Source organism: Lissotriton helveticus, chromosome 2_1 (assembly GCF_964261635.1).
Source record: "Lissotriton helveticus chromosome 2_1, aLisHel1.1, whole genome shotgun sequence".
NCBI classification, from domain to species: Eukaryota; Metazoa; Chordata; class Amphibia; order Caudata; family Salamandridae; genus Lissotriton; species Lissotriton helveticus.
The window spans coordinates 1736747211-1736770662 of NC_136059.1; the positions used below are offsets into that span (position 1 = coordinate 1736747211).

The window sequence follows — 23452 nt, forward strand, 5'->3', positions numbered from 1 at the left end:
GAGAAATCAGTGGTATTTAGGTGAACCCTAACAAAGTAGGATAAGACTGAGAACATCAAGAAAGATCTGATCAATGATCTAAACTCTCACGCCTGCCTGCTCACCAAAACTTCTCTACCCACTATCTCAACACAACAGATCCCGTCTAAATTTGCTTAAAAAAAATTACGCAGCATGGACATATTTTTACACCTATTCTGAAGAAGCTATTGGCAAATTTCTCAATGTCCAATCACCTCAGTGACCCTCTCCCCGCAAACGCTGTTAAAGATCTTACCCCTTGGCTACTACCTCTCCGGACCAAAATCATAAACAGTTCTCTTCTACAAGGTTGCATCCCTGACTCCCTAAAGGTGGGGCAGGTTTCTCCCATCCTTAAGAAACCCACAGCTGACCCCACGTACCTAAACAACTATCGCCCAATATTCCCACCCTGGCCAAACTTCTGGAAAAATGTGTTCACCATCAACTGACAAATCATATTGATCACTTCAACCTTCTCAACAATACCAATCCGGCTTCCAGGCAAACCACATCACGGAATCAGCCATGATACACATCATTGATGATATTCTCCAAATTCTGGATCAAAACGAAGCGTGCCTTCTGATCCTACTAGACCTCTCCTCAGCGTTCGACACGGTCGAACACGAGAACTTGATTGATCTGTTGAAGCATAGAATGGGTCTATCAGATTCAGTGCTCAACTGGTTTACCTCTTTTCTGCAAAACCGGACTCAAAAATTCAAAGTCAACAACACCTTGTCTAAATCTGTTCCAGTTACGCTAGGAGTCCCACAAGGTTCCTCGCTATCCCCTACACTCTTTAACGTATTCATGGAACTACTCACTGATCTGCTACAAGCATCCAATGTGCAATTTCACATGTACGCTGACGATACTCAACTGTACCTCAAGATCAACACCCTTGACGACATTAATCTGCTTAACACTACTCTTAAATCCACCCAAACATGGCTGGCAGAAAATCACCTCAAATTGAATGCTTTGAAAACCGAATTCCTCCTAATTGCCCCACCCGCCAAAGTCTCGATAATGCACAATTGGATCAAACACCTTACAGCACTCAACGTTCAACCAACCATTGTGGATTCAGCAAAATCATTGGGTATAATTCTGGACTGCAACCTCAGTATGCAGAAACACATCAATAACGCAATGAAGGGAGCAAACTTACAGATTATTACACTAAGGAAGTTGAAACCCTTCCTACCTCCCAATGACCTCAAGATGGTGGTTCAAGCTCTAGTTCTACTGCGGCTGGACTATGGAAGTGTCTCACTATGTGGTCTCCCCAAAGCCACTACAGCTCCCCTAAGAGCCGCCACCAACGCAGCTGCAAGACTCATCACTGGCTCCAAAAGAAGGGCCCACATCTCCCCTGACCTAAAATCTCTAAACTGGCTGCCATTTGAAGCCAGAATTCACCTGAAAATAGCCTGCATGACTCACAAGGCCTTACATCACCGTGCTCCCAGCTATCTCACACAAAAACTCACAATATCGGGTTCCTTTATTTTCTTCGGACCACTTTGTATGGAGAACTTTATTTAAAACAATATTATTCAAACACAATTATCATATTTGATCATTTGAGTAATATTTGATCTACATAGCTCTTAGTTTCTGTTATTGAGCCTTTCACTCTTGTTTTTATTGGTTGTGCTTAAGAGTTTTACACTTTTTTTCATGAAAGTTTTGATCCATACCTTATTATATTAATAGGGTTATGTGTCGTCAATTTCATAATCCCTGAGTCACTTCAATTAGCCACCTTGCATTTGCTGTTCAATTGGGGCCTCAATAATCAACAGAATATTTAATATTATTCAATAAAACCTAGGTAAATATTTATGACCAATAATAAAAAAAGATAAGGGATGGCGAAATACCTTCTGTTTATATATAATAGCTCCCTGTTGCAGTTATACGTTGTAGCCACCGTCTTGTAGGGTCCGGTTTTGATTAGGTTCTCAGCTAAAAAGAAAGGTAAGGTCCCTTTATTAAGAATTATACATTTTATCTTGTTAGATTCCTAATATACAACCTAAGCTTAGGTTGATTTACCGCTAAAAATCGTTATGAAAATCCCAATAGTGTTTTCTGGTTTCTCTATATATTGGTCACCAGGTTATATGGAGTCTTTTCATCAATTAAGACCTCTGGTGCTGCAGGAATAAGATAAAAGTATTCGGGAATTTACTAACTATTAAACACGCCAAATAGCTTCTCATTCTGCCATGTTACCAGATACTTATGAGGCTCTATCTGAAACGTGTTAGTTATAACATGCTTAAATTTCATTCAAAGATTATTACCGATAGAGACAAAACATGCTCGACGTAGGGGCTCACCCGTCTGTCTCTCTATGACTAAATATATCTTCTCATTTGTTGTATTACGGCGTATCTTTGAGGCTATATAAAAAAGCCATTATTGACACACCTAGATTTTAAACGCAGAATGACTGCTGATAAAGTCTGACATTCTCGGTGTTGTTACAGCCTCGTAATTCCACTGTTGTATTAATTTTTATATATAGTTTCAATGTCGCGAAAAGTCCCCGACCTTGACGCTATAGCGGAATCATTACTAGATTTTCTAAGTTATGCAGTTTGCTTCAATAAAAAATCTCATGCCATAAGAGTCCTCAAGTGCATTTATATTCTTAAAAGACAGTTCTTAGCGTGTTTGAGCATTTAAAAAAAATTGTCCAATGGCGTGCTTTTTATAAGCGTGCCGATAATGAGTTTTAAATCAATGCATCTACGCTTACTTAATATTATACTATTCAGTTTCCTCGTGCATTCCTTCTATATCATTAGCAGCCTCCCTGCTGCAACGTATAATGCCGGAAGTTCACAAGAGAATTACTTCCAGGGAATTGCTCTATTTATTTAACTCTCTTAGTTTGTGCCCCGGAAGTGCTTGTACTACATTACTGACAACTTCGATATTCATTGATTATAATTTATAATGTTAATCGCTCGATGATTTTATTGTCCATATGCCTTTAGTTGCTAGTCGGTGGCTTAAATCGGATGGCCCTAAATATTGCGCTAGGGGTAACTAAGGTGGTTTCTCGATCTCGTAAAATGGCGGCCATCTTAGAGTGGAGTTACGAGTTTTCTGATGCTGGTTACACTTATTTTCTTATATAACTGCAATGAATTAAATATATCTCCCATCAATTGATTTACTGAAACCCTCAAATGTTCTATCAGTGCTCATTTTCCTATCTTAAATAACTGATAAATCCAATATGATCCTTTATTGGTCCCTAGGGGTAGACAGTATGTATTGTACTATCCATTCAGTTAAACAGTTCTACTATATAATGATCAAATTCAAACATTTAAATGTACAGCAGTACCATTGCATAAACCAAGCTAATTCATTGCATTTACAAGTGAACATAACAGTTGCAAATCTACTCTTTATCTTGTTGCCATTTATTACAATATAAGAAGATATCTCTTACTTGTGCAGTCATCAACCCAAATTCCAAAATAGAAATATAAAGGTACCTCTCTAGCATGCTGTATCCTTCACCTTTGCAGTCAAAAAAACGTGGGAAGAGTTGCTAATACTTTGTTTATGATTGGATTAATCTCTCCCATTCCTCTTTGTTATTTAATCCATTTTTATACGTATTAAAGTAGGACATATAATATTGCTCACGTTTCTTTCTCTTGACAAAACTGTTACCTCCTCTAATGCTGTATTCCATTACTTCAATGCCACACCACTTCAGCTCATCTATTGTGTGGTTATGGGACACCCAATGTTCCACTAGGGGGGCTGTATGTTTTTTGGTACTTATTGCTGATTTATGTTCGGTGATTCTCGTCTTCAGTTCTCGTGAAGTCTCACTTACATGGACATATGATAAGGTAAATAACATCCTTTGTTTTACAATTGATGAAGTGTTTTACCTTATGAGTGATGTCATTATATATGACCACATCTCCTTTCATCAAGCTATTACAATTTTTACACATACAGCAGGCAAAATTCCCTACTGGAAGAGGGACATTATTTATACTAGATTGTCTCTGTATTTTTCCTCCCTATAGGTATGCACTAGTTTATTTCGGATTGTCCGATTTCCTCTGAAGCTAAACATTGGCTTGGGCAGGGCTATCCTATCTTTATCATTAAGTAATGGCCAGTTTCTATTAATGATGTTCTTGACTTGATTGCTTGCGCTACTAAAATTGGTGACAAAAATTAGTTGAGCATCTGTTTTTACATTTTTCTCAGTTTTCTTACTGAACAAGGAATCTCTGTTATAATATTTGGGTCTTTTGTAAGCTTGTCTTATCAATTTTCTTGGATAACCTCTACTTTGTAATTTTTTAGTAAGAGCATCTGCATGGTAGTTAAAATCTTTAATGTCTGTACAATTGCGACATATTCTTAAATATTGCCCACAAGGGATATTATTCTTTTGGCTACTGGGATGGTTGCTCCTATAGTGGAGCATTGTGTTACGATCGGTAGGTTTAGTGTATAATTCTACAGATAGTTCTCCTTCTGTATGCTTGATCTTAATATCTAAGAAATCCACACTTTCTTTAGCATAATTTGAGGTAAATTTTAAGTTAACATCCCCGAGGTTGAGCCAATTTATAAAGTCCTCAGGATTCTCAGATGTCCCTGTCCGTACAAAGAAAACATCGTCAATATAACGGGACCAGCACGAGATGTTCTCAAAAAATGGCGCCACCACATTGAAGATATGTTTATTTTCGAATGCCGCCACATACAGACAGGCCAGGCTGGAAGCACAGGTGGCTCCCATGCTGGTGCCTTTGACCTGTCTGTAGTAGTCATTCCTGAACATGAATATAGTATTCTTCAATATGATTTCCACGCACTCCACAATGAACATTGAGTGAACAGACAGATCTTCCCCATTTTCACTCAAGAAACCCTCTAACATTTAATAGTATCATCCTGTGGGAGGTTTGTGTAGAGGGCCTCTATATCCAAAGTCACTAGCCACTGTGTGCTCTCATTGTAGGATAAATGTTCAGTTTTGGCGAACAACCAACGGTTGAAGGAATTTGTCCACATATTTACTAAGTGGTTTTGTTGCGGAGTCTATGCTGGAAACAATGGGTCTCATGGGGGGGGGTTAATATGGTCCTTGTGTACTTTCGGCAAAACATATATTGCCGGAATTTTAGGGTTCAAGTTTCTTAAAAAATTATACTTGTCACTACATATAATATCATTATCCTTGGCAAAATCAAGTAGTCTCCCTATTTTTTGTACCAGGGTATTCCATTCAGTTCTGCTTGATTTATGATAATGTAAGGTGTTATTAAGCAGGAGGAGAATCCTATTGTTATAATCATCAGTGTCCATTATGATGATGCTGCCCCCCTTATCGCCAGGTTTTATGGTTACATTCATACTACTTTCTAGGTTATTCAAGGCTATTTTTTCTCCATGGCTAAGATTATTTTGCCAATAGAGTTTCTGGGACAACAAACTTTCAATGTTCCTATCTACAACTTTTTCAAAGAGTTCAATATTTTTATTCACTAGGTTCAGAGGCGGTGTCCAGCTTGACTTAGGTTTTAAACCTGATTTATTTATTGATTGCGTATTAGGACCTTCCTTATCTTTAAAAAAAAACTTGTATCCTAATTTTTCTAAAGAAACTCTGTTGGTCTCTCTCCAGATGCTCTTAATAAAAATTACATAGTAGAGGTTATCCGAGAAAATTGATAAGACAAGCTTACAAAAGAGCCAAATATTATAACAGAGATTCCTTGTTCAGTAAGAAAACTGAGAAAAATGTAAAAACAGATGCTCAACTAATTTTTGTCACCAATTTTAGTAGCACAAGCAATCAAGTCAAGAACATCATTAATAGAAACTGGCCATTACTTAATGATAAAGATAGGATAGCCCTTCCCAAGCCAATGTTTAGCTTCAGACGAAATCGTGCTATCCGAAATAAACTAGTGCATACCTATAGGGAGGAAAAAATACAGAGGCAATCTAGTATAAATATTGCCCCTCTTCCAGTAGGGAATTTTGCCTGCGGTATGTATAAAAATTGTAATAGCTTGATGAAAGGAGATGTGGTCATATATAATGACATCACTCATAAGGTAAAACACTTCATCAATTGTAAAACAAAGGATGCTATTTACCTTATCCTATGTCCATGTAAGAAAGGCTATATCGGTGAGACATCACGAGAACTAAAGACGAGAATCACCGAACATAAATCAGCAATAAGAACCAAAAAACATACAGCCCCCCTAGTGGAACATTGGGTGTCCCATAACCACACAATAGATGAGCTTAAGTGGTGTGGCATTGAAGTAATGGAACACAGCATTAGAGGAGGTAACAGTTTTGTCAAGAGAAAGAAACGTGAGCAATATTATATGTCCTACTTTAATACGTATAGAAATGGATTAAATAACAAAGAGGAATGGGAGAGATTAATCCAGTGATAAACAAAGTATTAGCGTCTCTTCCCACATTTTTTTGTGACTGCACAAGTGAAGGATACAGCATGCTAGAGCGATACCTTTATATTTCTATTTTGGAATATGGGTTGATGACTGCACATGTAAGAGATATCTTCTTATATTGTAAAAAATGGCAACAAGATAAAGAGTAGATTTGCAACTGTTATGTTCACTTGTAAATGCAATGAATTAGCTTGGTTTATGCAATGGTACTGTTGTACATTTAAATGTTTGAATTTGACCATTATATAGTAGAACTGTATAACTGAATGGATAGTACAATACATACTGTATACCCCTAAGGACCAATAAAGGATCATATAGGATTTATCAGTTATTTAAGATAGGAAAATGAGCACTGATAGAACATTTGAGGGTTTCAGTAAATCAAGTGATGGGAGAGATATATAATTCATTGCAGTTATATAAGAAAATAAGTGTAACAAGCATCAAAAAACTCGTAACTCCACTCTAGGATGGCCGCCATTTTACGAGATCGAGAAACCACCTTAGTTACCCCTATCAGAATATTTAGGGCCATCCCATTTAAGTCACCGACTAGGAACTAAATATAAATTATTATCAATGAATATCGAAGTTGTCGGTAATGTAGTACAAGCATACAAGCACTTCCGGGGCACACACTAGGCGAGTTAAATAAATAGAGCAATTCCCTGGAAGTAATTCTCTTGTGAACTTCCGGCATTATAAGTTGCAGCAGGGAGGCTGCTACTGATATAGAAGGTATGCACGAGGAAACTGAATAGTATAATATTAAGTAAGCTTAGATGCATTGATTTAAAACTAATTATCGGCACGCTTATAAAAAGCACGCCATTGGACGTTTTATAAAAATTGCTCAAACACGCTAAGAACTGTCTTTTAAGAATATAAAAGCAATTGAGGACTCTTATGGCATGAGATTTTTTATTGAAGCAAACTGCATAACTTAGAAAATCTAGTAATGATTCTGCCATAGCGTCAAGATCGGGGACTTTTCGCGACATTGAAACTATATATAAAAATTAATACAACAGTGGAATGCCGAGGCTGTAACAACACAGAGAATGCCAGACTTTATCAGCAGTCATTGTGTGTTTAAAATCTAGGTGTGTCAATAATGGCTTTTTTATATAGCCTCAAACATACCCGGTAATACGACACAATGAGAAGATATATTTAGTCATAGCGAGACAGAGGGGGCAGCCCCTACGTCGAGCATGTTTTGTCTCTATCGGTAATAATCTTTTGCCCGAAATTTAAGCATGTTATAACTAACACGTTTCAGATAGCGCCACATACGTATCTGGTAACATGGCACAATGAGAAGCTATTTGGCATGTTTAAGAGTTAGTAAATTCCCGAATACATTTATCTTATTCCTGCGGCACCGGAGGTCTTAATTGATGAAAAGACTCCATATAACCTGGTGGCCAATATATAGAGAAACCAGAAAACACTATTGGGATTTTCATACCAATTTTTAGCGGTAAGTCAACCTAAGCTTAGGTTGTATATTAGGAATCTAACAAGATATCATTTATAATGCTTAATAAAGGGACCTTACCTTTCTTTTTAGCTGAAAACCTAATCAAAACACAACCCTACAAGACGGTGGCTACAACGTATAACTGCAACAGGGAGCTATTATATATAAACAGAAGGTATTTCGCCATCCCTTATCTTTTTTTATTATTGGTCATAAATATTTACCTAGGTTTTATTGAATAATATTAAATATTCTGTTGATTATTGAGGCCCCAATTGAACAGCAAATGCAAGGTGGCTAATTGAAGTGCCTCAGGGATTATGAAATTGACGACACATAACCCTATTAATATAATAAGGTATGGATCAAAACTTTCATGAAAAAAAGTGTAAAACTCTTAAGCACATCCAATAAAGACAATAGTGAAAGGCTCAATAACAGAAACTGAGAGCTATGTAGATCAAATACTACTCAAATGATCAAATATGATAATTGTGTTTGAATAATATTGTTTTAAATAAAGTTCTCCATACAAAGTGGTCTGAAGAAATTAAAGGAAAGTGTACAGGCATTTTTAATTGACAACATTAGCAACTAAATGATAGGGTTCACAGCACATGCTAGTCGTCTAAATGTATTGTTTTTCATTTTTGTGTTTAGATTTTAATACAAGAAATTGTTACGTCCTGATGAAGGTGGAAACTACTGTACACAGAAACGCCGCTTCGATTGTTTTTTAACTTACTGTACTTGTCTCAACTAACAGAGACACGTTATTTGATCTTTTTAGATTGTAACCCTCTAGGGAGGAACTAGTCTGATTATATATGAAAAAGAATACATTTTTTAACCAATATTTTTCTTAGACGTGATTTCATAATGTATCGTGATACCTTGAATACTATTTGAATATTATTTTGTTGCTAAATGTTAGTCTGCCTGTTTTAATATACTGTGTGTAGATATTTATTAGGGAAATCTATTGCAATTGAAAGTGTCTTTATGCAATACCGTGTGACAGGGTCTATGTCCTTTTAGCCTACCCACACATGCAGCCAGTAGCATCGAAGTGTGAGGAAATGCAATTTATTACATGGTGAGGTTGTGCAACCTCACTGCGAATAAACTCAAAAAACTATTTTAGTTCAACCACGGGTAGGTGTGGCTTTGAGCTTTCAGTATTTAACAAAAGAACGAGTGTAAAGCATTTACAAGTACCAAAACAATTGAATAAGAAAGAAATGCAACACGTCAGAAATCCGACACCAGTTTATAAAAATAGATCTTTTTTTAATGAATGTTTAGACCCCAAAATGAAAAAACTCCACCATAGGGTTTTGGAGATACAAATTATTAAGCAAATCATCAATCACTGCTGTTTCCCTCTAATCATAAACAAGCATTGGCAACCACCACAGCTAGTGATTACTTTGATATTTTGGAAAACTTTTGTAAAGTTGAGTTTGGTTACTCTGGCCCACTTTTAGAAACCAACTCCAGCAGGGAGCAAGTCACAGGGGGCAGTAAGGCATAGCAGGACAGTTACTTTGCAGTCAGAGCAGTCTCCAGTCCAGTTCCAGTCTCTATGGGCGAACCACCAGAGGCATCAATAGAGTGGTCGTGTTGCAAGGGATACAGGGTGCTGAAGATGTTCAGGATGCGGATCCAGTTGACAGAGTTCTTCCTGGAGCCACCCATCAGTACAGAAACATGGTGGAGTAACTTCAGCCACAGAGGTCGATGTCCCTCGAAGTCCAGGTGAAGTACAGCCAAAAAGCAGTTGCCTGGTCTCCGGTCACAGCAAAACCAGCAGTCCCTTTAACTGCAGCCAGTGCCCATCTTGGGTGACCAAAGTGCACTTTGATGACATTTCAGTGTCCAGCAGACTCCGATGCAACTTGAGTGTTACAGTTTGGCTTCCTGTGCTGCGCTTTGGTGGGTAGCATGAATAAATAGTTGTGGATACCAACATTGCCAAGGTGGTCTCTTCAGCTTTTTGTGGCCCTTGTGCTATAACAGGAAGTCGACCAACTGACTCTTGGAGTTCCTCTGTTCTGTCTGGGGCTCAGGATGACTTTTCCTCGAGCAGGGAATCACAGGCAAGTCCTTTTTTTGTTACCCAAGGATCAGCAGTTGCAGTCCAGTCTTTAGTGCAGCCTCTCGTTGCCAAGTTCAGGGAACAGCAGGGCTGTCCTTCTTTGGTTTGGTCATCTTCAGTACAGCTGTGAACTGAGGTCTGGTTGCCAGGGGTACCACTTTTAATGTTTTACAGCTTGTCCTTGGGTATGCGGTAACTACTAGCCAATGGATATGCAGCACCCTGTCTTAGAGATTTCCAGGGGTGACATATATATTTTAAAAAGGGAGATCTATCCTTTGTCATTATTGTAAATTGTAAAGTTTAGTTAGCAGTTTAAAAGGGCTCTACCAATCTGCAGTAGCAGGCTGGGCTACATGTTTTACTTTGTCCCACTCATAGTTACACAATCAGTGCAGCAGTCCATGAGGGAAACTATAAATTACAGGGCCTGGGTACCCCATGTACCATATACTAGGGAGGTATAAGTAAATCTACTTATGCCAATTGGATATAAGCCAATCAAACATACACTTTTGCGGGTCAGAGAACTGTGCTGAATTCTGGTTGGCAGGCCTCAGGGCACTCTGAGTAAAAAAAAAAAAGATGCCTCAGTCCAAAACCTTTAGGGTGATCATGGTAAAAGAGGCATTTCCTTACACTAAGCAAGACTGTCCTTTGGTTCCATGGCATACATTATCCTTAAGTACTCTGTCAGTGGTGTGGCTGGTGGAATATTATGTCAGAAACTCCCTTCGTAATGGATGTCACATCATAGTATCTACGTCTAGTAGGCCCTGATCAGTTTTACACATAGACAGTGTTCCTGCGAATGGAGGCTAAAAGCATGTCAGCATTGTAAACATTTCCTTTTAACATCACAGATGCCTCCTGTACGAGATACACTGAAGTGCAATAACAAACACAAGCACTGACACATACCTCCTTCAGTCGGAGCACGTGGGCTAAAGTGACACATTTTTGTCTATGGTGTGATGGTTGGTGGCTTGAAGTAGCCTGCACCATGCACAGAGTAGACAATACCCACCCTTTCTGCAGAGCACACTGGTATGGCAGGAATTGCAGAATACCTTTACACAAAGACCCATATCTTGCGTAAAGGTGGACACTGTGTCTTTAGTGAAACTGGGCAGATTTCCAGGTCCCAGACCTGTGGGTGTAGATGCCCGGTGGCCTCACCTTGTGTAGCTGGTGTCACTCGTGAGGTCTTCTGTGGCACCTGTTGTGTCTTTAAGCTCTCTTTTGCAGAAAACACCTTGCATGTATTGTGTGTGGTGGTGCTAGGAGGCAGACTTGGGTGCGTGGGGTTCAGGATGGCAGGGGCAAAGGTTGGAATCACTCTCAGAGCTGGAGATCTCAGGACATGCACATATTTTAATTTCTCATAAGTTCTTCTGTTTGCTTCCCAGAAATGGTGTCAAGTGAATGGGCTGCTTTTTAGTAATAATTTCTGAGGGGTGTTACATTACGCTATGTTATGTTATGTTATGTTTGCCTTTGAAAATCCCTCTATCACCAAGGCTCTCTATTCACTTCTAGCAAAGCAACTTCATCAGTTACTATGCCAAAGGAAATCAAGGAAAAGCTTTTGTGGGAAAACTGTGGTCCCCTTCCCTACATTTGAGAAACCTGGTACCATTAAGAGATTGATATCTTGTAGATGTGTCATAGATCTGTAATCATAGACACTATGGGGCCGATTAGGATGGCGGTTTTTCCGCATCCTCCGGGCCGGCGGAAGTGTCCGCCGGCCTGGAGGATGCGGAAAAACCGCGGCGGAGACTCCAAAGACCCACCGCCAAATTAGGATGGCTGGTGGGTCTGGAATTCCGTCCGCCGCTTTTCCGCCGCGGTCGGCTTCCGACCGCGGCGGAAAAGCTATAACATGGCAGGCGGTGTCTATGAGACACCGTCCGCCATATTATGATGTTTGTGTAAATATGCTTTTCCACGGCGGCTTTTCCGCCATGGAAAGCATACGGACATTCACTTTGGGGGCCCGTTGCGGGCCCCCTGGGTGAATGGGGGGTGGGGGGTGCACATGGGGGGTACCTATGGTACCCCCCTGCATTTGCGTACACAAAGCAGCAGGCACCATGCGGTGCCTGCCGCTTTGTGCATGTAAATGCAACACATGCATTTTTAACATTGCGGCGGGTGCAGCTTGAAGCTGCACCCGCCGCAATGTTAATAATAGAGGATGTGACCGCCACCCTGGCGGTCACATCCTAATTGCCATGGAGGGACCGCCGCTGCCCATGCGGACGGTCCCTCCTACTCAGGTGTGGCGGACGGACGCAAGTCCGTCCGCCATCCTAATCGGCCCCTATGTTGTGGTTTGGTCAGTTTAACGTATGGTTCTTCCAAGTGCTTGATGGCCAAACCAGCAGCTGTTCGACTCTGCTACCAATTGGTGTTCAACTTCATGATGGGCACATGGTCTAAGCTGCAAATTTACCCATGACTTGTTAATCTTTTGACAATGAGCATTGAAATATGATGAGATAGTATAGGATTTGTCTCACAATTTCCTTATAACAAGTCGTATAGAATCTGCTATGTCCTCTATTGTACACCTGCAACGTAACTTTATCAGAGAACAACCGAAGAATGTGATATATATAGACCACCTGTATCTCTCTAAATAACTGCAACTCCAACTGCCACGCAATTGGTAACCCTTGGTATTTTCTTTTTCTCTTGTTTATTGTATTGTTATTATTATTATTACTATTATTATTATTATTGTTATTATCATTGTTTTTACCATTTATTATGTTCTTTTCCTTGAAAACTCAATAAAAGTATATTAAATTAAAAAAAAGAAATATGAACTTATTAACTATGCATATATGAGAGTGGAAGGATAGCTGGATGGACATGTACAGTTATATAGATCACTCCACAGAGCAATACATATGTATTTCAATCACAATCTATAATTTTACAGGTAGACATAGATTTAATGCTGATTGCACATCCCAGAAAATATATCACATAACCTTTTTTTAATCACAGGTCTTCTGGACGAAGATGGATTGCCCCATGGTTTCTGTACCGTTATTTATTCCTCTACCGACAGATTTGAGGGGCACTTCATTCATGGAGAAAAAAATGGACGTGGAAAGTTTTTCTTCTTTGATGGAAGGTAGATCATAATTTTTGTGTGTGACAATTTTATTGTGGCACGTTTTATTAATTTTATTGACGCTTTAGCGTTTTGAAATATTCATTATTTAAGTTAAAGTGAAAAAGGAAATGTAGATTAAAGTGCATATATGATATATATGGTGCAACAAATCCAAGTATTAGTGAATTTAATTACTTTGAAGAATCTTGTGAGTATGAAGCCTATAAACTCACGTTTTTAGGGCTCCTGACGAAATTATAGTAACCTAATTCAAAATCAATGGATATGGATAGCATGTCAAAAGTAGAAAAGTTAGTTTATGGTGATATACACTTTGTGAAGTAAATAAGTATTTTAGGTCTGTCCTCCTCCAAATGGTCCTATAGGACGTGAGCCAGTGCTGTAGGACCAAATCAGACCAAGGTTCAGTCAGTGCTTACATAGAAACTGGGAGTTCTAGCATATCTTTTATGTTTCATGTCTAACTAGAATTCAGATATCTCTTTGTAGTTATTAATTAAAGACTTAGCACTCACCAAAGTACCACATCTTATTCCGTAAAAAATATTATAAGGTCCTTATAATAATGTTAAAAGTGCTGGGAGCAGATATGGGTGGAAAAACAATATTTAAGATATTTTTTTAATAAAAGGGCATTAACAATTTTTAAATTATCTTTTGCTCTACAACAATTCAGTAGAATGTTTGTAACACCAGGATTTATCAATTTCAATTTTTATACTGTATAATGATGGGTAAAGTTAGATAGAGTAGTCTCTTTATCGAATAGTGTATGCCTTATTCACAGAGTTCTACCGAACAGCGATACATTTATAATGATAATTACTCAGAGTAGTTGTAGCAGTCAATAACTGCTGGGTGATCATTTTAGATTTTTCTTTATCAACAAGCTTGTTTGCAGTCAAAAATATATATTAAAGACTTACACATTTATATCATTGTGAGGAAATACATCATTAGAAGAAATTGGGTTAGTAGTTTAGGGGGTGAAAACCAACGTAAACTGCAAATACAATCCTTGTCAGGGTGAAGTCACAGCAAACCCTAAATTAACCTGTACTCAACCCTGGGGAACGTGCAGAGAAATAGTGCTCGAAAAATAGATGAGTGGGGAAATATTCCCAAGGTGAAATTGGAAAGGAGTAGCAAGTTCAATGTGGGACTGATCAAGAGTATCAATCTTAGTGTCCTGACCCAACAGTATTTTACATGGTCTATTTACATCAATTCTTACAATCACAGATTATAATCATCTGTGGCACGTAATGGGTAAGGGCTGGGTGGGTCCAGGTACATGGATGTATGTTCGTCGACGTTTCGACTCGACTTGTGGCATATGGGACAGTTGAGCCTTTGCCTGCTAGTCTTCCTCAGGACGGGATTGGTTGGGAATGGGAGCCAACCAACACGTGGTTTTAACTCCTCCCTCTTGATCAATCCCACATTTAACTTTCCTATTCCTTTCCAATTTCACCTTGGGAATATTTCCCCACTCACCTATTTTTCGAGCACTATTTCTCTGCACGTTCCCCTTGGAGCAACCTTTCCAAAAACGTCTAGTGGTAAAGTACTACCAATGAAAATAAATTCATGTTGTTTCATACAAAGTTAAGTCTCTGCACATCCATTTTTCTATTTTTTTCTATATATATATATTTGTTTCATTGTCCATGAGGAATGTGAATTTACTTGAACCCCGAACTAAGAAAATTTTAATTTATTTTACTATTAAGACTGATTGGTTTGCGGACCGCTATTTTTCTATATTGAACGTTACCCAGGTCCACAGACTTGTATCGGGTCACCCCATACTTGTAATGATTATTAGCTTTGAGGCACACCATTGTCTTCAATGGAGCTCTTAATATTTAAATATTGTAATATAGCAATATAGCCTGCTGCAGAGGGGTTGTCACTAGATACCCTCTTGTCTTTGAGTCCTGGGCCGTGGTGCCATTGCACCTGATGCACAAAAATAAGCACCTCCCTACAAGGTCCTCGTATCCTCACACTACCAACACCTCAAAGACTACTTCCTAATCAATTAAATCCTTGGCTGAATTTCATGAGGCAATTTCAATTGGCATATTTTAAATCCTTGTAATAGCATTTTAGCTCACTTCATAAGCTATACTGGTTGTTAAAGGCCTGCTGCAACCCCAGTCATATATCTGGATTGCCAGTGAGGGCCTGTAACAAGGGAGAGGGCAGTTAACAACAGGTATAGCCTGATGCAGAAAATCATGAATGCATTAAAACATTCCACCTACTGAGCTGTAGAAGGTTCTAAATTAAAAAGGGAGCAACAGAAAAGCAAACACTGGAAAGCCGAAGCAGCCATTATTAGCTTTGAGGCACACCATTGCCTTCAATGGAGCTCTTAATATTTGAATATTGTGTAATATAGCAATTTAGCCTGCTTCGGAGGGCTTGTCACTAGATACCCTCTTGTCATTGAGTCCGGGGGGACTTTTATGAGCAGCATAGCCAAAGCCAAATGGATAAAAAGCAGTAAGAACATGCCAAGACTGGTGGTAGATTGTACTATATTATATAGGGAGAAACAGGAAGATAAGCATTGGAATGTTGGAACAGAAGGTGTATATCAGCTGTTGTAGGCCCTCTGTCTCTCTGTTTTCAGTGCAGCTCATCCCATTCCCAATGTAGCCTTATAGCTATAGCCACTACAGAAGGCTTCTGCAACCATTAAACACCTTACCTTCTGCAGTAGGCTAGGGCCTATAGCAAGAGAACAGGACATTAGCCTGTGTAGCTCACTGTGGCAGGTTATAAGTCTATTAGACATTTCTGCCTCATGAGGCTTGAATATTCTCATTAAAAAGCAATAACCCTCCCTGGAGACACAGAGGATAAAAGAAACATGTGTCTTTAAACTTCTAAGGGTTTCTTTCATAGCTTGTGCTTTATATGTTTGACACTGCTGCATACAGGGCAACTCAGTAACTGTCAAACATGGACAACATGGGTGGTGAAAGAAGGCTGAACTCAGCCTCTGATTCTTCCTTGACTCTGCCAAGCTGCTATTATTGGTTTGGAAGATTCAAGGAGATATGGAAGCTAAAGAGAATTCTCCTCTTCCTCCGTCCATGGCTCCAGTGACACAGTGAACTATGACAGGAGTGAGGGGGATTCTCACTGTTGTTCCTCTTCCACAGCCTCTGCCTCTCTCATTCCTCTGTGCATATCTGGAGAAGGAGAGAAAGGGGGAGTGAGAGACTATAGCATTTATGCCCACCATACCTGTCTATACCAGCCATTAAAGGCCCGCTCCAATGTTAAAGGCCCGGGCTGAAAGCAAGGGCCTTTAACAAAGGGAGCAAGACTTTATTACCCGTATATCCCAGCAACCAGGGCTATAAGGCTATTAGAACATTCCCCCACTAGAGTTCAGAATTTTCTAATAAATAAAACAAAGGCCCTCACTGTGCCCGAGGGGATTGCAGTCCCCTCGGGATCCGTGAGGCCTTTGTTCACAGCAACAGCTGTGAATGACACCATTGGAATGTTGGAGCTCCGGGCTTCTACCAGCTGTCAGAAGCCCAGAGCACTCCATTATTTTCAATGGAGCTCCCAACATTCCAATGTTCTAATATAGATTAGGACATTAAAAAGATGAAACAGCATGCCTATACCATTGTTTATAGCCCACTGCTGCTCCATTGTCCATAGCTTTTCTGTTGTAATTTGTGCCACTTTAGCATATGTATGTAGGTCAAGTGTTATACATTTTCCATTTGTAAGTTGATGTTGTGGCAGAGTTGAAATCTATTTCCATTCATAAGTACCAGAATAACAGACTGGAGAAAACAGCATATTTTTATTTGCTGGGAGATAAAACACAAACATCTATAAAATGATTGCCTTCTCCTATATACATCGGTGGCATCCCACCCCACCAAGCAGTTTAAGCAGGGGGTGGCACTGGGCTCCATTGTCAGGTGAAATGGGACCCACTAAACATTAATTTGTCTATGGGCGTCTTCTGTTAACAGATCTGCAAAGTGCTCATAAATAATACTGTAAGGCAATACCATGGCAGAGAGGTGTGGTAGGTGGGCTAATAGGCACAGCAAAGTAAATAGAGAATAAGCAATGACAAAATGATGAAAATAGGGCAAAACACAGTACGAGAGACAAACAGAAAAAGTGAGCATGAGAGAGAAAAGTTAAGAAAATATAAGGAAGATAAAGCTAGAAATAAGAAAGAAAGACTGGGAGTAGAAATGAAACGTGAAAGGTAGGATAGGAGGATGAAAGGAAGAGTAAATTAATTTATGGAAGAGTGAAAGAATGGATGGAAGAGTGGAAGTCCGAATTAATGGAAGGATGAAGAATGGAGAGATGGGCAGGAGTAAATGGATGGATGGGTGAAAGGATTGATAGATGAATACATCGATATATTGATGTGTGGATGTATGAAAGGGTGGATAAATATATGAAAGGATGGACGGATGGAGGGAAAGGGGAAGTTAACTCTTCTAATTAGGGTCGGTTTCGCTCGCCTTATTTGAGGTATGGTTCACGTGGGAGGTATTGTAATTTTCGACTTACTCTCCTGTGTTACATGCCATTGTAACAGACATTTTAAAGATGCTTGATGCCCAGGTTTCAATGCATTCTCAAGGGCACTGGGACTAAAACAACAAAGGTTCGCATTCATTGCGAAAATTGGCAGAAGCTGCTTTTCTCAGTACAACTAACATAATGAGTCAAACTTGGAAATTGAAAGCATCCTTGTGCTTTCTGCCTTATTACAATGCTGTGCACAAAAAGGGATGCAAAGATGAACAATATGACAACATGCTAACTTTTTCATCAAATTGAAAACCACTTTTGGAATATTTGAGCTCCCAGAATGTTTGTCTGCCACAAAATGAGAATAGAGATAGGTCAGTCAACTATACTAGTCACGTTTTGGGAAAGTGGTTGATGAGGGAAACTGTTAAAGTATTGATGTAAACAGTTACCAATGGGGTCACCCTGTGTTCCTTAGAACCTGGATAACAAATGATAGCAAAACAAATGGTTCTGTCGGTAAAACATACTATATATACAGAAAACGATATACAGTATGCCGTTTCTTGTATTGTCTTATAAACACATTGAAGAGATAAAGCAATTTATGTAAACTTTGTACCAAAACACATACAATGACAATAAAAATGCTAACGGTGCTCCACAATTAGTGCAAAAGTGCTCCTGCACTGTATCAATCAGTATATAATACATACACTGAAATTGCTCCACAAAAGGTTTCTTGCATTCTTCTGGGGGCATCTTAAACCTACCTTTGGCCACCACTGGCTCCCTGACTTTGGCGCTGGTCGTTTTGTTCTCCCTCCCGCTGCCGCAGCTTCATATCTTTTCGGCCGCAGTGAGGAGGGGGACTGCACCCCCCAGGCTCCTTTGCGGCGGAAGCCGCCACCGTCATTTCCACGCCCGGAGGTGCTTTAAATATCAGAGAGCCCCGGTGAAGCGGGTGTTTCTTGCATACTTCTGGGAGCATCTTAAACCTACCTTTGGCCTCCACTGGCTCCCTGACTTTGGCGCTGGTCGTTTTGTTCTCCCTCCCGCCGCCGCAGCTCCATATCTTTGCGGCCGCAGTGAGGAGGGGGACTACACCCCCCAGGCTCCTTTGTGACAGAAGCCGCCACCATCATTTCCGCGCCCGGAGGTGCTTTAAACTTCGGACAGCACCCGCGTCGCGGGATCGTGCGCGGGGGCTGTCGGGCTAAGCGCGTCGGGCTAAGCCTGGGCAAAGGGCGGGCCGTCTGTGGCTGTCCGGGGCAGGAGGAGGCAGGGCAGGGCCACCCCCCTTGGCCAGATGCTGGGACTTTGGTCATTGAGAGTTCCGAATTCGTGGTAATTTTCTGGGCCTTGGGGATTTCGTAAAAGTGACTCCTTGCTTGGACACTCGCTTCCCGGTGTATAGTGATATATTGATATATTGTTTTTGACATTAATCACACTCTTTACTATTGTGGGCACGCTCTAGTTAAATTGAATATCTTGGTAATTGACCTCCGTAATGAGAAATATGGGTAAAAATATCCCTGCACAGTCCCGTGCCAGCACCAGGCAGAAAGTAGCTACAACTACATCCCTTCTAAGTCTGACCGCCATAGATAAAATGCTGCAGAAGACTATAGGGGTAGTTGCTACAGCCATTGAAAACACAGAGCGGCGCCTCTCCCTTCCTATTGGTAAGCCCCCACCCTTACAAACGGTAAATACATCTTCAGCTTTGGCAAATTCTCTTGATTCAGTGCTTATGACATCATACGTCGGGCTTCCAGATGCCCAGAATCATGAGATTCCCTCTACACAGCATAATTTGCTTTCTGAAACTTCACCTTTGTCTAGCAGACTTTCTTTAACACCTACAATGCTGCCGCCAACTGTAAGCGCAGAGCCCCCTCATTTAATTGATGATTCTGTAGAGCAGGAGGGAAGTGATGTCCTTTTAACTCCTGATCCTGCATTACCAGACAGGTTGAATACCGAAAGTCCACCTGCCAGAACCAGAGGGCAAAAACCTAAAAGCAAACAAAATCCCATCACCAAAGATCTGCTTGTAAATAAATATAGGGGGAAGGGTAGCCGTATCCATCACAAATCGGTACCAAATTTAAATGGTCAAAAGGAGAAAAATGGTGAGGGCCAGACAACTGATGTTGATGCCCAGCCTAGTGCGGGTAAGATTGAGGTTGTGACGAGGATTTCTGGGAAAGAATGGAGACTCTGTTATCAACATTACTGGGGCCCATTTGTCTGAAAATTACTAACATTGAAACTAGGGTTGGTACTATTGAGGAACAGATGACTAAAATCACCTATCCGATTCAGAGAACTTATGCTAAGATACTGGCGCCTACGTCTGTATCCACCTCAAGTGGGGTTGTGACCAACCCTGTACAATATAAAACTAGGGGGGCCAAGGACAAACTAGAACCTATACGCTCGGGGGTAACGCTGCAATTAGCCAAGTAAACCAAACAGCCTTAAATAATCGAATCAACGTAAATGGTAACACTAGCTGTTATATCGATGGCCTGTAACAAGGGAGAGGGCAGTTAACAACAGGTATAGCCTGATGCAGAAAATCATGAATGCATTAAAACATTCCACCTACTGAGCTGTAGAAGGTTCTAAATTAAAAAGGGAGCAACAGAAAAGCAAACACTGGAAAGCCGAAGCAGCCATTATTAGCTTTGAGGCACACCATTGCCTTCAATGGAGCTCTTAATATTTGAATATTGTGTAATATAGCAATTTAGCCTGCTTCGGAGGGCTTGTCACTAGATACCCTCTTGTCATTGAGTCCGGGGGGACTTTTATGAGCAGCATAGCCAAAGACAAATGGATAAAAAGCAGTAAGAACATGCCAAGACTGGTGGTAGATTGTACTATATTATATAGGGAGAAACAGGAAGATAAGCATTGGAATGTTGGAACAGAAGGTGTATATCAGCTGTTGTAGGCCCTCTGTCTCTCTGTTTTCAGTGCAGCTCATCCCATTCCCAATGTAGCCTTATAGCTATAGCCACTACAGAAGGCTTCTGCAACCATTAAACACCTTACCTTCTGCAGTAGGCTAGGGCCTATAGCAAGAGAACAGGACATTAGCCTGTGTAGCTCACTGTGGCAGGTTATAAGTCTATTAGACATTTCTGCCTCATGAGGCTTGAATATTCTCATTAAAAAGCAATAACCCTCCCTGGAGACACAGAGGATAAAAGAAACATGTGTCTTTAAACTTCTAAGGGTTTCTTTCATAGCTTGTGCTTTATATGTTTGACACTGCTGCATACAGGGCAACTCAGTAACTGTCAAACATGGACAACATGGGTGGTGAAAGAAGGCTGAACTCAGCCTCTGATTCTTCCTTGACTCTGCCAAGCTGCTATTATTGGTTTGGAAGATTCAAGGAGATATGGAAGCTAAAGAGAATTCTCCTCTTCCTCCGTCCATGGCTCCAGTGACACAGTGAACTATGACAGGAGTGAGGGGGATTCTCACTGTTGTTCCTCTTCCACAGCCTCTGCCTCTCTCATTCCTCTGTGCATATCTGGAGAAGGAGAGAAAGGGGGAGTGAGAGACTATAGCATTTATGCCCACCATACCTGTCTATACCAGCCATTAAAGGCCCGCTCCAATGTTAAAGGCCCGGGCTGAAAGCAAGGGCCTTTAACAAAGGGAGCAAGACTTTATTACCCGTATATCCCAGCAACCAGGGCTATAAGGCTATTAGAACATTCCCCCACTAGAGTTCAGAATTTTCTAATAAATAAAACAAAGGCCCTCACTGTGCCCGAGGGGATTGCAGTCCCCTCGGGATCCGTGAGGCCTTTGTTCACAGCAACAGCTGTGAATGACACCATTGGAATGTTGGAGCTCCGGGCTTCTACCAGCTGTCAGAAGCCCAGAGCACTCCATTATTTTCAATGGAGCTCCCAACATTCCAATGTTCTAATATAGATTAGGACATTAAAAAGATGAAACAGCGTGCCTATACCATTGTTTATAGCCCACTGCTGCTCCATTGTCCATAGCTTTTCTGTTGTAATTTGTGCCACTTTAGCATATGTATGTAGGTCAAGTGTTATACATTTTCCATTTGTAAGTTGATGTTGTGGCAGAGTTGAAATCTATTTCCATTCATAAGTACCAGAATAACAGACTGGAGAAAACAGCATATTTTTATTTGCTGGGAGATAAAACACAAACATCTATAAAATGATTGCCTTCTCCTATATACATCGGTGGCATCCCACCCCACCAAGCAGTTTAAGCAGGGGGTGGCACTGGGCTCCATTGTCAGGTGAAATGGGACCCACTAAACATTAATTTGTCTATGGGCGTCTTCTGTTAACAGATCTGTAAAGTGCTCATAAATAATACTGTAAGGCAATACCATGGCAGAGAGGTGTGGTAGGTGGGCTAATAGGCACAGCAAAGTAAATAGAGAATAAGCAATGACAAAATGATGAAAATAGGGCAAAACACAGTACGAGAGACAAACAGAAAAAGTGAGCATGAGAGAGAAAAGTTAAGAAAATATAAGGAAGATAAAGCTAGAAATAAGAAAGAAAGACTGGGAGTAGAAATGAAACGTGAAAGGTAGGATAGGAGGATGAAAGGAAGAATAAATTAATTTATGGAAGAGTGAAAGAATGGATGGAAGAGTGGAAGTCCGAATTAATGGAAGGATGAAGAATGGAGAGATGGGCAGGAGTAAATGGATGGATGGGTGAAAGGATTGATAGATGAATACATCGATATATTGATGTGTGGATGTATGAAAGGGTGGATAAATATATGAAAGGATGGACGGATGGAGGGAAAGGGGAAGTTAACTCTTCTAATTAGGGTCGGTTTCGCTCGCCTTATTTGAGGTATGGTTCACGTGGGAGGTATTGTAATTTTCGACTTACTCTCCTGTGTTACATGCCATTGTAACAGACATTTTAAAGATGCTTGATGCCCAGGTTTCAATGCATTCTCAAGGGCACTGGGACTAAAACAACAAAGGTTCGCATTCATTGCGAAAATTGGCAGAAGCTGCTTTTCTCAGTACAACTAACATAATGAGTCAAACTTGGAAATTGAAAGCATCCTTGTGCTTTCTGCCTTATTACAATGCTGTGCACAAAAAGGGATGCAAAGATGAACAATATGACAACATGCTAACTTTTTCATCAAATTGAAAACCACTTTTGGAATATTTGAGCTCCCAGAATGTTTGTCTGCCACAAAATGAGAATAGAGATAGGTCAGTCAACTATACTAGTCACGTTTTGGGAAAGTGGTTGATGAGGGAAACTGTTAAAGTATTGATGTAAGCAGTTACCAATGGGGTCACCCTGTGTTCCTTAGAACCTGGATAACAAATGATAGCAAAACAAATGGTTCTGTCGGTAAAACATACTATATATACAGAAAACGATATACAGTATGCCGTTTCTTGTATTGTCTTATAAACACATTGAAGAGATAAAGCAATTTATGTAAACTTTGTACCAAAACACATACAATGACAATAAAAATGCTAACGGTGCTCCACAATTAGTGCAAAAGTGCTCCTGCACTGTATCAATCAGTATATAATACATACACTGAAATTGCTCCACAAAAGGTTTCTTGCATTCTTCTGGGGGCATCTTAAACCTACCTTT

At 40.2% G+C, this 23452-nt stretch overlaps 1 protein-coding gene across 1 annotated transcript in view; it reads left to right on the forward strand.

The window, feature by feature from the left end:
- The window catches only part of SETD7 (SET domain containing 7, histone lysine methyltransferase), a 241934-nt gene that overhangs the window by 90524 nt on the left and 127958 nt on the right, over nucleotides 1-23452 (forward strand). Inside the window, exon 2 of the mRNA XM_078676690.1 lies at nucleotides 13124-13253. Coding sequence (XP_078532816.1) covers nucleotides 13124-13253 — 130 coding nt within the window. The remainder of the gene's footprint in view (nucleotides 1-13123; nucleotides 13254-23452) is intronic.